Source organism: Nerophis lumbriciformis, linkage group LG21 (genome assembly GCF_033978685.3).
Source record: "Nerophis lumbriciformis linkage group LG21, RoL_Nlum_v2.1, whole genome shotgun sequence".
Classification (NCBI taxonomy): domain Eukaryota; kingdom Metazoa; phylum Chordata; class Actinopteri; order Syngnathiformes; family Syngnathidae; genus Nerophis; species Nerophis lumbriciformis.
In genome coordinates, this window is record NC_084568.2 from 24,192,166 (window position 1) to 24,206,414 (window position 14,249).

General features: G+C 38.3%; 1 protein-coding gene across 1 annotated transcript in view; it reads right to left on the bottom strand.

Moving 5' to 3' along the window:
• Nucleotides 1–14,249, bottom strand: part of tuft1a (tuftelin 1a) — a 37,662-nt gene that overhangs the window by 1,883 nt on the left and 21,530 nt on the right. Inside the window, exons 4-11 of the mRNA XM_061982591.2 lie at nucleotides 13,321–13,407; nucleotides 13,150–13,200; nucleotides 10,376–10,453; nucleotides 9,778–9,888; nucleotides 6,309–6,532; nucleotides 4,562–4,667; nucleotides 1,617–1,700; nucleotides 1,349–1,443 (exon numbers count right to left, since the gene is read on the bottom strand). Of these exons, the coding sequence (XP_061838575.2) occupies nucleotides 1,349–1,443; nucleotides 1,617–1,700; nucleotides 4,562–4,667; nucleotides 6,309–6,532; nucleotides 9,778–9,888; nucleotides 10,376–10,453; nucleotides 13,150–13,200; nucleotides 13,321–13,407 (836 nt within the window). The remainder of the gene's footprint in view (nucleotides 1–1,348; nucleotides 1,444–1,616; nucleotides 1,701–4,561; nucleotides 4,668–6,308; nucleotides 6,533–9,777; nucleotides 9,889–10,375; nucleotides 10,454–13,149; nucleotides 13,201–13,320; nucleotides 13,408–14,249) is intronic.

Sequence of the window (14,249 nt, forward strand, 5' to 3'; positions counted from 1 at the left end):
GAAGTTTGAAGTTCCTTGGAGTAGCCCAGTCGATCGAGCTGGATTCGCCTGCGTATCTGGCAACCTCAGTCAGGGAAAAGGCGAGGGGACTACCAAATTTTGACCGTGGTTGCAATAACATTTCTGGCCAAATTCTTACATATGGCTCCTTTTAAGATAAAAAAACTAATAATAATCCAAAAAAAATATTTGTATACATATTTTGTATGTTTTACTCAGGTTTGATTGACAGTATCAGAAGTATGCATTTAATTTCCTTATTTAACTACATTCATTATTTTTCTCACTGGTAGATTTTATAATATTTCGGTTACCTTATTTTGCTAGACTAGAGGGCTATCAAAAACCTACATTTCTATCTTTTTTTAGTATCATGTTATGTCATTTATTAGGGTTGTACATTTTTTAGCACCTAAAGATTAGAACCGATTCCGATTCCTGAAGTGATGATTCTAGATCCAACACGATTCTCAATTCAAACTGATTCTTGCAATGTATTATTTGGTTTAATAGTTATAATGAAACATTTTCAAAACAGGCTACAGGTTAGAAATGTTCCCTCTGGTTGCATGGAGATGGCAGTAATAACGTATTTCTAAAAATTAATTCTTATTAAACAAAAAAAATTATTATAATTTAAAAAATATATAAATCGATTTAGAATCGAGATGAATAAGAATTGCGATTTGGATGTGAATAATGTTTTGTGTACACCTGTTATGTAGCCTATTTTATGTTAATAATGTTGATTCTGTATTATTTTAGTTACATGACATTGGCAAACTAAACACCTTTTTTAAAATGTTTTTTTAATATTTTGCATACCCAAATGATTTCATGTGTATACATTTAATTTTCCTTTTTTTATTTTCTTATTTTTGCCATGTGTATTTAATGTGCATTACTGGAGTATGTTCTTGATTTGTTTTGGTTATCTTCTTTAGTTGTGAGATTCAATAGTTTATATTTAGTTTTTGTAATGTTTTATTATTTGTAATGTGTTTTGATGTAAAGAACCCAATATGCTGGTTACATGAGGGGGGCAATTGAATCCGATGATTAATAATACAATAAAAAGACAAAATACTAACCATAATATACATGTAGTTTTATTCTTACATCCAAATGTAATAGATGTTACTTGTTTTATTAACATTATGAATATTTAGTTTTTTAAAGGGGCACAGTAATTCATTTTGAGCAGAGTTTAAAGCATTGTTTATTATACTGTAAATTAGAGTCATTGATTATGAATAAATACATTTAATAAAAAATAGATATAGATTTAATGATATTAGGATGATCCCAGGAGAATATATATTGTATATACAGTATATGGTATAAGTACCTGTAGACAATTTGGGGGTTGCGTTCGGATGAAAGATAGGCATGACTGTTTGATCCTTCCAGGAAGAAGTCCACCTGGTCGTGCATCTCTCGGTTCTGAACAAAGAGCACGTCAGTTAACGTGAACAAAAAGACAATCGTTCCATTAGGTCTTTCTTTCACATCGCACATGTCCATTTGGCAGACATTTGGACGTTTTTACTTCGGTCCTCTCTCACATATAATACATAAAGCTGTTTTTTGGAGAGAAGACAAAGAGGCGCTCTCACCTCAGCCTCCAGGAAAGCTACTTTCTCCTCCAGCTCTTTGATCACACGATCGCGCTCCTGGATCACCATGCGAGAGTTCTGGAGCTAAAAACAGCAAACATGAGGTCAAACATGAGCAAATATGAAGACTTGAGACAAAAGGGTGTGCAAAATTCAGCCCATAGCTAATCTTTTTATTATGCCACACCAATGCAAATAACACACTTTAATACCACATTAGAGCATTACAAAGAAAGTGTTGCGCAACACTGAAAAGAAAAGTGATATGATGATAACGTTAGCATTTATAACGTAGATCAGAGGTATTCAACAGGGGGTTCGCAGACATACAGCGGGGGAGCATGCAATTTTTGGTTGATAATGTTTTTAAAAATATATATTTGTTAATATTCCCTCTGCATTTTTATCCCACAAATGTACAGTACAGGTCAAAAGTTTGGACACACCTTCCCAATTCCATGCGTTTTCTTTATTTTCATGACTTTACATCGTATATTGTCACTGAAGGCATCAAAACTATGACACCTGTGAAGTGAAAACCATTTCAGGTGACTACCTCTTGAAGCTCATCGGGAAAATGCCAAGAGTGTGCAAAACAGTAAACAGAGCAAAGGGTGGCTGTTTTGAAGAAACTAGAATATAAAACATGTTTCAGTTATTTTACCTTTTTTGTTAAGTACATAACTCCACATGTGTTCATTCATAGTTTTGAGGCCTTCAGTGACAATCTACAATGTAAATAGTCGTGAAAATAAAGACAATGCATTGAATGAGAAGGTGTGTCCAAACATTTGGCCTGTACTGTATCGATTTTAAAATATAGACATTAACATTGATCGAACACTGTAGTGTAATTTAAAAACGGCAGTGGCACATAAGCCGTATGGTTTCACTTTTGCATCTCATAGCACATAACTGGTGCATTCAAGGAACTTTGAATAAAGTTTGAAACAGAGGCATCAGGTTTAACGGTGAGTAGATGAACTAATAACAATCATATTAGTTATGTATTTTATGAATACTATCAGCTGATGAAAATCCTACACTGAACTCTACCCTATGCCAATTAGGAAAACTATTTCGCAAAATAAAAAACATCAAATATTTGTTATTATATTCTTGTCAGCATTTAAGATAGCTAGTGATTAGCGCTCTAGTTTCCAGCTATCGATTAGTGGCGCTAGCTGCCAGCTAGAGATTAACGACACTGTACTGTATTATTTTAATATTTTAGTATTGCACAGTATAAAGCTACATTTTGAACCAGATTGATTTAAAAACATAATTTTATACAGGTTGGGGGTCGCCACTCCTTTCTTCAGTTTGGCTGTCCTTGACCTGGAAAACGTTGAAGAGCCCTGACGTAGATGTTGACCTCCAAAACTAACAATAGAAAATAGTAAAGAATATTTATTTTTTTGGATGTCCAATTTTAATTATCGACTTGAATTTTCTGAACATAAAAAGCATCTCCAGCTGTAAAATAAGTTTTATGTGTTATTGTTTGTGAATGTGTTTGTGACAATATTTTTTATAAATGTTTTATTTATTTCAACAACATAAGCGCGTTCAAACGAAGCATGAACTTCCTTCTGTTTCGATTTTTTTTTCTTTCATTTACTTGCTACCAACTAGGGAAGTAACGATATGAATATGTCTTATCACGGTCACAGTGACCAAAATGATCACGGCTATCATTATCGATTGTTCAACATGCTCAAAAAGTACCAGAAATCTTTTGACCCAAATTTTTTTTAATAACTAAAATTAATAGATCAGATACACTGTTGGAATAGACATTCTTTTGCATCTTTTGTGTTTCTTTGCATGTTAGTGTTTTAAGTCGAAGAATTTGATTTGTTTTAATGGCTAAGCTTTTATTGTTTTAAAAATGTGGTTTGTACTGTAGCACTTTAAGATTTATTTAAATGAAAAGTGTGTAACAAATAAAATCTATTACCGTATTTTTCGGACTATAAGTCGCAGTTTTTTTTATAGTTTGGCCGGGGGTGCGACTTATACTCAGGAGCGACTTATGTGTGAAATTATTAACACATTACCGTAAAATATCAAATAATATTATTTAGTTCATTCACGTAAGAGACTAGACGTATAAGATTTCATGGGATTTAGCGATTAGGAGTGACAGATTGTTTGGTAAACGTATAGCATGTTCTATATGTTCTAGTTATTTGAATGACTCTTACCATAATATGTTACGTTAACATACCAGGCACGTTCTCAGTTGGTTATTTATGCCTCATATAACATACACTTATTCAGCCTGTTGTTCACTATTCTTTATTTATTTTAAATTGCCTTTCAAATGTCTATTCTTGGTGTTGGGTTTTATCAAATAAATTTCCCCAAAAAATGCGACTTATATATGTTTTGTTCCTTCTTTATTATGCATTTTCGGCCGGTGCGACTTATACTCCGGAGCGATTTATACTCCGAAAAATACGGTAATAGTATTCATTATTTCTGTCGGGCGTTGTGGTTCTACAGGGCCTACTCTGTTCAGCGGTCCTTAGACGCAACGTAAAAACACCTGTCTTGTAATCCTCGGTCGCTCAGTTTAGATTGGGGTACGACGTTTCTTAATGGGGAAAGATTATAATGTTTCTTGTTTTCATGTTAGCATTTAAGCTCGCAAGCTGTAGCCCGTTAGTCCGTGAGTTTATCAAAGTGCAGTCACTGTATCACGGGTTTTCGATAATTTGAATTTAAAACGGTAATACAAACCGTCGGACATTTTTACCGCGGTTATCATTATTACCGTTTATTGTTACATCCCTACTACTGATTCCGTTTATTCATGTTACAGGGCACATGTTCCCCCTTTGCCAAACTACGTCCCCTGGTCTGAGCATAGGCTAAGTAGAAAAAGTTAGGACACCCGCAACTCAGTGGGTTCTTTACTGGTGTGAAAACGTGCGTCTCACCTGTTCGATCATGTGTCTGACTTTCCTCTGCTGGCTTTTCAGCATGTCGTCCAAATGGTGGATCTTCTCTTTGAGAATGGCCACGTCTTTCTCCAACTGCTCCGCCCTGAAGACCACAAATAATGCAACTTTCTTAGTCAAAGGACAATTGAACCTGATTCCGATTGTAGCTGAGATAGGCTCCAGCGCCCCCCGCGACCCCAAAAAGGGAATAAGCGGTAGAAAATGGATGGATGGATGGATTCTGCATCTGTGCTCTTTATACACAACGGTGACAAACAGGAAAATGGTGGGCAAAGCCAGTATAAATGCTGACAGATGCTGTTACCGGGCAGAAAAGCCAATGAAAGACACAAAGAGGATAATAGATCATAGTACATCTTTTGTTTTTAAACAAGGTTTGTAAATAGAAAAAGTGTGTATATTGAAGCAAATGTCTTTATAAGAAACAATATAAACATGAATAGGGTTCCAGCCTAGAGAACAGTCCCTATTTTAATTAAAGTTTGTACACTTAATGCGCAATATAAAGTGCTTAACCCTTGTGTGGTGTTTGGGTCTGTGGGAACCGTTTTAATTTTTTATTAAAAGAAAAATGATACAATTAATGAATTTTTCAAACGGAGACTCACTTGACTTTGGCTCATTTTCTGTGAAGAACATATATCAGAATACATATTTAATGACCACACACCATACACCCCCCCCCTACACATTTCTATTACATATAAGATGTCAGGGTCCACTGGACCCGGGGCTAATAGAAGTAAGAAATTGATGTTCTGATTACCACACGCAACACTCACACACAGCAGGTCTAGACAGGGGGAGGACAGAGTGTAGGTACACAGAACATCAGAGGGTCAAATGTGCGAGAAAATGAGAGCAGACAGTGTTGACAAACAATGTTGCAACCTTGTGTGGGAACCGCAGGTGCAGAAACACAAAAGAAGAATCCCTGTGGGACGCAGAAATTGGCAGAGAAATTTTCCGTGCAACGTTCATATTGTTGTTACTCAGCCAGCGTTTGTGGGTCTGATGGACCCGTTGCATTTTGTGGCTTTTAATGCCTCACAATCAAACACTTTTATGTTAAAATACTGAACAGATGTTTACCTTATCCCAATAAACATCTGTTCAGTATTTTAACATAAAAGTGTTTGATTGTGAGGCATTAAAAGCCACAAAATGCAACGGGTCCATCAGACCCACAAACGCTGGCTGAGTAACAACAATATGAACATTACACAAGGGTTAAACGAACATAACAAGGGGGAGATTAATGGACTATCTCTAAATTAATAAGCCAAAACGACAATGATGACAAGCTGCTGTCCTCTGTGTGCCCTGCCTTGGTGCTCTCACAAACGATCAGAAACCACAAAAATCTTTAATTTAACAACCATATTTTTACAAGAACACACATTTAAATAAGTAAAATCCACTTACAGTATACAACTGATTCCGATTAACATTGTCAAAGTCTTCTCGCGAGCGAGAGAGAGAATCAATCCAAGAGGGCAGGGTGGAGGGGCCGTGTGTGTGGAATGAAGCGTTCATACACAGAGATATGTTTTGCACATATTTGGCTCCATATAAAAGTTTGTAAACCGAAAAGATGGCAAATAGAGGTTCCACTGTAAAAGCAATTCCTACATGCACCCCCTGGTGGTTGTGATCAGTATAAGGCCGATGCTGTCATATCATGTTGCAATGGCAACAAAAGCAATTGAATGCCATGTCTGACCTTTGTTCTCCCTTCGGGCCGTCCTTTTGAATGTGGCGTAGCTGGCGTAGTTCCTCCTCCCGGCTGTTAATGGTTTCCCTCAAGGTGGCGCTCTCCTTCTCCATGCCTCCCAGTAACCTCTGCAGCTCCTCTATGCGGTGGTCTTTCTTTTCCACGTCTTCTTCGGTGCTCTTTAACTTCTCCTCCTGCTCGCTGAGACGCTCCCTCAGCATGCCGCCTTCAGCCTGGAGGCGGTGGAGACCATTTGTGAGATAAGGGTGAGGTTTTATTTACGAACATAGTTACAGCCAGAGATGGGAGAATGGTGTCAAATAGGCTGAGACTGCATTTGAAAGGTGTGGCTTGAACAAACATAAGCGCCAACACAGTGGAATCACAAAGGAAAACCTTGGCCAGGCGGTTCTTGTAGGTGCCAAACAGTGGATTTGTTTAAGGGGAACAGGAATGTTGTCCCACAGCGTTGTGTGGCAGTATAAACAAAGTAGATTTACAAAGCCACCCTAGTGTGTGAATGTGAGTGTGAATGTTGTTTATCTGCGATGAGGTGGTGACTTCTCCAGGGTGTCCCGTGACCCCGAAAGGGACAAGTGGTAGAAAATGGATGGATGCTATGGAACAGGAAGGTGCCTGGAATGGCGGTTTGTTTGTCCATTTTGTAAAAACTGGGATCGTTTCGACATTGTTGACATCAAAGTGCTCAAAAAAGTGAAGGAAAAAAACACAGTTTGTACTAGACTGGAGAATCTGAGCTTTAATACCACAAAACATGTATCTGGAATTTTTTTATCAGAATTGTTATACAGTGGAACCCACTTTTTGGTTATCGGTAGAAAATGTTGTCCTGGATTAGAATTAGCATCACACGGCCAAACATTGCGCACAACATACTAGTCCGTATCATATCGCGGAATGGAGTTTCTAAGCAAATAATCCAGTCCTTGCCAAATAGTTAAGGGCAAGGGTTGGTGGGGCGGGGGTTTCCGGTAGGGGGCTCTTGTGATCCCAGGGAACATGCTTTATCAGTACCATGCTTCAAATCCCGTTTGAAAAGCTGTGCACTGCACAACATGCTTATTGCAGCCATTAATTCTGACTTCCTTATTCTAATTTATATATATATATATATATTTTTTTTTTCAAATCAGTACAGATTGTTTTATTATTTTTTATTTTGCAGTGTTTTTTATATTGTGCTCCTGGGTAATATTGCTGATCAATCAGAAAGTGTATTTTATATTATTACTTATTGAGTTTATTTAATTGTATTTTTCAGTATCAAATGGTTTAAGTTGGTCAAAAACTGTCAATAGTTTAAATAAGGATTTTTTTTTTCATTTAAGGCAAATTGATGTACTTTAAATATTTTCTGTTACAGACTAAAAACAATGTTAATATAGTTATTCTTTGTTGTAAATTGATCTATATTTCTTCATTTTTTTTGTTTTATTTAACCTCTTAAGGCCCATGCTGTTTGTTTACATGCTTTTTTTATTTCTCTTTGCCATTTGGGCTTATTGGACCCTAATTAGATTAAAAACTAAAAATCATCTTTTAATATGATGTACTTAGTCCATAAGTGCACAAACGTGTACTTCCATGTGTAGTGACATGCACATTTTTATTTTTACACTTTTTTTTTCAAATTCCATTGTATGTTGTACTCTTCTGACACCACCAGATAGCACTATAAGTGTCCATATGTCGGCATAAGACCCCAATTCAGTAGTGTACACAATTTTGGAAATAAGAGCTAAAAGGTGCTGTCCACGCATGTGGCTACTAAGGCCTTTAGAGGTTAATGTTAATAAGGATACAATGCAGATGCACAGGTGAATTTACAACAATTTTATAGAAAATGTATACTATTTATAGCCACTGCATGGAGTGCTTTCTTCTCCCATGGGGGGGGCGTAACAGAAAATAATTAAGAAGCACTGAAATAATCCCACACACTGGTAGGGATAGATTGTTTACATTTTACCAATACCAGTACTAAATCGGCACAATCGCACCATAATAATACTCGTATGTTTAACGCGCCGACAATCCATCAAGCGGCGCGGCTTCATAGCTTACCGAAGTCGTACTAAAAACATTTTGACAGATTTTTGAGCGCCGTGTGTAATGTTTTATATTCTCAATGGAACATTTTATATTTTGGTGTTGTTTACTGGCGTCATCTTGCAGGCGACATGTTTCTCTGATGTGTGACTGCCATCTACTGGTCACACTTATCATTTCACCATGTACCAAATAAAATTGTTTCGAGGTCGGTATGCACAACCAGAATTATGCCGTACATTAGGCGCACTTTCGATTTTTGAGAAAATTAAATGATTTTAAGTGTGCCTTATAGTCGGAAAAATACGGTACATAAATATTTTCAGGTCTCCATTAGTATTCAAATTCAGGGTGTGTGAACTTTTTTTCAAGTGGTTTGTATGGATAAATAAACAATATCAGTTTGGGGGGGATGCATGAAAAAAATGATAATTTAGAAGCAGTGGTATACTGAATAAAGTATGCAAGCCTCTTAGTTGCTACTTGTTGGATATTTGCAGTCCATGTCATTTTCTTTGTTAGCTAAGACAGTGTTTTTCAACAGTCTGGTGTGCCGTGGGAGATTATCTAAATTCACCTATTTGGGTTAAAAATATTTTTTGCAAACCAGTAATTATAGTCCGCAAATGATGTGTTGTTGTTGGGTGTCGATGTTGTCTAGAGCTCGGCACAGTAACAGTGTTATACTCTTCCATATCAGTAGGTGGCAGCAGGTAGCTAATTGCTTTGTAGATGTCGGAAACAGCGGGAGGCAGCGTGAAGGTAAAAATGTGTCTAATACTTAAACCAAAAATAAACAAAAGGTGAGTGCCCCTAAGAAAAAGCATTGAAGCTTAGGGAAGGCTATGCAGAACGAAACTAAAACTGAACTGGCTACAAAGTAAACAAAAACAGAATGCTGGACGACAGCAAATACTTACTGCGGAGCAAAGACGGCGTCCACAATGTACATCCGAACATGACATGACAATCAACAATGTCTCCACAAAGAAGGATAAAAACAACTTAAATATTTCTTGATTTCTTAAAGTAGATGCGGTAAATATCGCTCAAAGGAAGACATTAAACTGCTACAGGAAAATACCAAAAAAAGAGGAAAAGCCACCAAAATAGGAGCGCAAGACAATAACTAAAACACTATGCACAAGAAAACAGCAAAAACTCATACGGCGTCATGTGACAGGTGGTGACAGTACACCTACTTTGAGACAAGAGCTATATTGATGCATGTTTGGTTATGCTTTAAAGTCATTGCGACAATGACTTTTTACTGTCAACTGAGTTTCGTTTTTTAGTGATTTCTGCTGGTGGTGTGCCTCCGGATTTTGTTCAACGCAGAAAATGTCCCTTGGCTCAAAAAAGGTTGAAAAACACTTGAGCTAAGAGAAAGAGTCGTTGCTGGCCTCACCTGCAGCTTCTCTCTCTCCTCCTGGTGCTTCTTCTCGGCGTCTTGAAGCTGCGCATACAAGCGCTTACTCACTTCCCTCAGCTTGGTCCTCTCCGCCTCCTCGTCTGCCTCCTGACAGACCAATCACAACAACAACAACAACACACGTGAATACGCTCGGAATGACGTGGTGTGTGAAACAAACGCTTCCGTCGGCGAGAGAATGCGGCGGGTCGGGTCCTGCAGCAGAAACCAGGCGTGTTTGTTGCCGTCGCCGTGCGTCATTGGATGCTGACCAGTTTTCTCTATTCTTGTGACGGTGCGGCATGACTCACAGAAACGTTAATGCTATAAATGGCACGGAGAAACTAATGGTCCGAAGAGCTCAAACTACAGAGGCGACGACCCCACTATGGAATGTGGCGACAAAAGGGAGGGCCTGAACACAATAAGGTAAAGTAGCTATAATTAATTTATTTGGAATCCTCTCTCATCTAACTACTCTCTGGAACTACCGTGTTGACATTCCTGTGAATGTCATTGGTCCAGGTGGTTGTATTCTCAGGGCACAGAGTCAATCACGACTTGTTTTTACAACCAAAACAAAACACACGCTCACCTGTCCATCACTTTTGGCTCTGCCTTTCTGGGCCTGCTTCTTGAATGGGGAGGTGACCTTCCACCCGTTAGTGTGCATCTGGAGAAAGGAGAGGATAAGAGATGAGGTGAAGCAATATGAGGTTGGGGGGGTGTATATTGTAGCGTCCCGGAAGAGTTAGTGCTCCAAGGGGTTCTGGGTATTTGTTCTGTTGTGTTTATGTTGTGTTACGGTGCGGATGTTCTCCCGAAATGTGTTTGTCATCCTTGTTTGGTGTGGGTTCACAGTGTGGCGCATATTTGGAACAGTCTGAAAGTTGTTTATACGGTCACCCTCAGTGTGACCTGTATGGCTGTTGACCAAGTATGCCTGCATTCACTTGTGTGTGTGAAAAGCCGTAGGTATTATGTGATTGGACCGGCACGCAAAGGCAGTGCCTTTAAGGTTTATTGGTGCTCTGTACTTCTCCCTACGTCCGTGTACCGCGGCGTTTTAAAAAGTCATAAATTTTACTGTTTGAAACCGATACCGATAATTTCCAATATTACATTTTAAAGCATTTATCGGCAGTCCGATATTATCGGACATCTCTTATTTTAATCATAACTATCATTGACCTATGATCGGTCAATGACAGGTCTAAGTTCACACTGCAGGGTTGGATGACTCAATCTAATTTTTTGGTCAAATCCAATCTTTTTAGCGGCCGTTCACGTTACAAAAAAAAAAAAGAAAAAAAGAGAGATTTCTAATGTGAATGCAATCTAACCAGCATGCGGACATGACGTTATGACGTCGCAGGCACTGCAGTGTTTACGGAAGTAAAATGGCTTCAGCTCTAATGTGTCTGGCGCATTTGTAGCACTTTCAAGGATGTCGTGCAATCAAAGTGAACATTTTCTGAACTAAATTGTTGTGCGTTGAAGATTAAGAAGGAAGAGGACAAGCATCGCAGTTTTACAGCATAATTTGCCATGATGTCTGTGGCCCTTGTGTAATGTTCATATTGTTGTTACTCAGCCAGCGTTTGTGGGTCTGACGGAACCGTTGCATTTTGTGGCTTTTAATGCCTCACAATCAAACACTTTTATGTTAAAACACTGAACAGATGTTTACCTTATCCCAATAAACATCTGTTCAGTATTTTAACATAAAAGTGTTTGATTGTGAGGCATTAAAAGCCACAAAATGCAACGGGTCCATCAGACCCACAAACGCTGGCTGAGTAACAACAATATGAATGTGAACATTTCTCTGCCAGTTTCTGCATCCCACAGGGATTCTTCTTTTGTGTTTCTGCACCTGCGGTTCTAACACAAGGTTGCAACATTGTCTGTCCTCCTCCTGTCTAGGCCTGCTGTGTGTGTGTGTGTGTGTGTGTGTGTGTGTGTGTGTGTGTGTGTGTGTGTGTGTGTGTGTGTGTGTGTGTGTGTGTGTGTGTGTGTGTGTGTGTGTGTGTGTACCACACAGAACATCAATTTCCACACTTCTATTAGCCCCGGGTCCAGTGGACCCTGACATCTTATATGTAATAGAAATGTGTAGGGGGGGGTGTATGGTGTGTGGTCATTAAATATGTATTCTGATATATGTTCTTCACAGAAAATGAGCCAAAGTCAGTGAGTCTCAGTTTGAAAAATTAATTAATTTATCATTTTTCTTTTAATAAAAAATGAAAACGGGTCCCACAGACCCGAACACCACACAAGGGGTGGTAAAACTTTTACATGAATTCCTAGAACAAAATATTTTCAACTGTTTTCTGCTCCATTGTCTACTATTTATTTTGTAACCGTCTATTTTGGTAATTAATTATGACGCATCGCATATATATCAGATGGCCTGGGTTGGATATGAAAAATGTTAAATTGCACTGTTCACACTAACATGAAAAAAACAGATACTAGGGCGGCTCTTTAGCGCCGCCCTAGTGGCTCTCTGGAGCTTTTTTAAAAAATGTATGAAAAATGGAAAAAGATGAGGGGAAAAAAATCTATTTTTTGTTTTAATATGGTTTCTGTAGGAGGACAAACATAACACAAACCTCCCTAATTGTTATAAAGTACACTGTTTATATTAAACATGCTTCACTGATTCGAGCATTTGGCGAGCGCCGTTTTGTCCTACTAATTTTGGCGGTCCTTGAACTCACCTTTGTTTGTTTACATGTATGACTTTCTAGGACGTGTTTTATGCCACTTCTTTTTCTGTCTCATTTTGTCCACCAAACTTTCCACAGAGGTGAGTTTTGTTGATGTTATTGACTTGTGTGGAGTGCTAATCAGACATATTTGGTCACTGCATGACTGCAAGCTAATCGATGCTAACATGCTATTTAGGCTAGCTATATGTACATATTGCATCATTATGCCTCATTTGTAGGTATATTTGAGGTCATTTAGTTTCCTTTTAGTCCTCTTAATTCAATTTATATCTCATGACACACTATCTGTATGTAATATGGCTTTTAATTTTTTGCAGCTCCATACAGATTTGTTTTTGTATTTTTGGTCCAATATGGCTCTTTCAACATTTTGGGTTGCCGACCCCTGTCCTAGTGTTTATTGTTGTATTTCCTCGACGTGTATCCCCAAATTTGAGGCAATTGTGATTTTCCTCGGCCAGCCGTGGTTTATCTCACTCGTTGAGTATTGTATTGGCCCACTGAGAAGTAGAAGTAGAACCTTGTGGTACCTCGTTTCACCAGTAAAAAAAAAAAACAAGACTCACTACTCTGTATTCAATAGAAATAAAAAAAACAGGACAACATCGGCGTCTGGCTTGGCGTTCCCTACCTTACTTTTAGACGCCATCTGCTCCCTTAGTGTCTTCAGGCAGTACCTCACCTGGTAGAAACGCAAACACACACACTTGTTTGTTTAGTGAACACAAGGCAGCGGCATGATGACATAATATTGAAAACATGCAAATCGTCTCAGCCAGGACGGTGAGAAAGAGTCACTCACCTCTTGTATCTGTGAAACTTCATCGGACAGCATCTTCAGGTTCTCACTCTGCTTCTGGTTGTCTTGTCTGCGAGCTTCCAAATACACCTAAAACAAAATCACAAAATTATGAAGCGGCAGAGTTTTCGCGCAAGACTCCACATCTGATAAAAAATGTGAATATACTACACTTACCGTATTTTCCGGACTATAAGGCGCACTTAAAATCCTTTTTTTTCCTCAAAACTCGACAGTGCGCCTTATAACCCGGTGCGCCTAATGTACGGAATAATTATGGTTTTGCTCACCGACCTCGAAGCAATTTTATTTGGTACATGGTGTAATGATAAGTGTGACAAGTAGATAGTCAAACATAAGAGATACATCTAGACTGCACTATGATGGCAATATGACTCCAGTAAACAACACCAACATTTTATATGTTCCATTAGAAATATAGAACATTACACACAACGTTTAAAAATCCATCAAAATGTTTTAGTACGACTTTGGTAAGCTATGAAGCCGCACTGCTTGATGGATTGTACTGTGCTTCAACATACGAGTATTATTATGGTGTGTGTATAAGGTAAGACATTATCAGGCGTTTTGTTTCGCAATATTATGCAAAATGTTCATACCTTCTGGAACCTGCTGATCTGTATTTGGGATCTGCATGAATCCTAAAAAATTGCGACACCATAGTGGATAAGCTTCTTCTTTTTCTCTATCTTCTTGTTATGGGACATCCATCCTCCACTGTTGCCATTTCTAATATAAAGTAGTGTAAAGTTCTTACTTATATCTGTCAGTAAACTCGCCATGAAAGTGCTAAAACATACCGGTGTAGTGAGTTTACATTATTCACCCAAGGAACTTTAGTTAATAGAGAGTTCCGGTCGGACGTTTTTTCACGGGACACATTTCCGGCGGATTAGGTGATGCTGCTC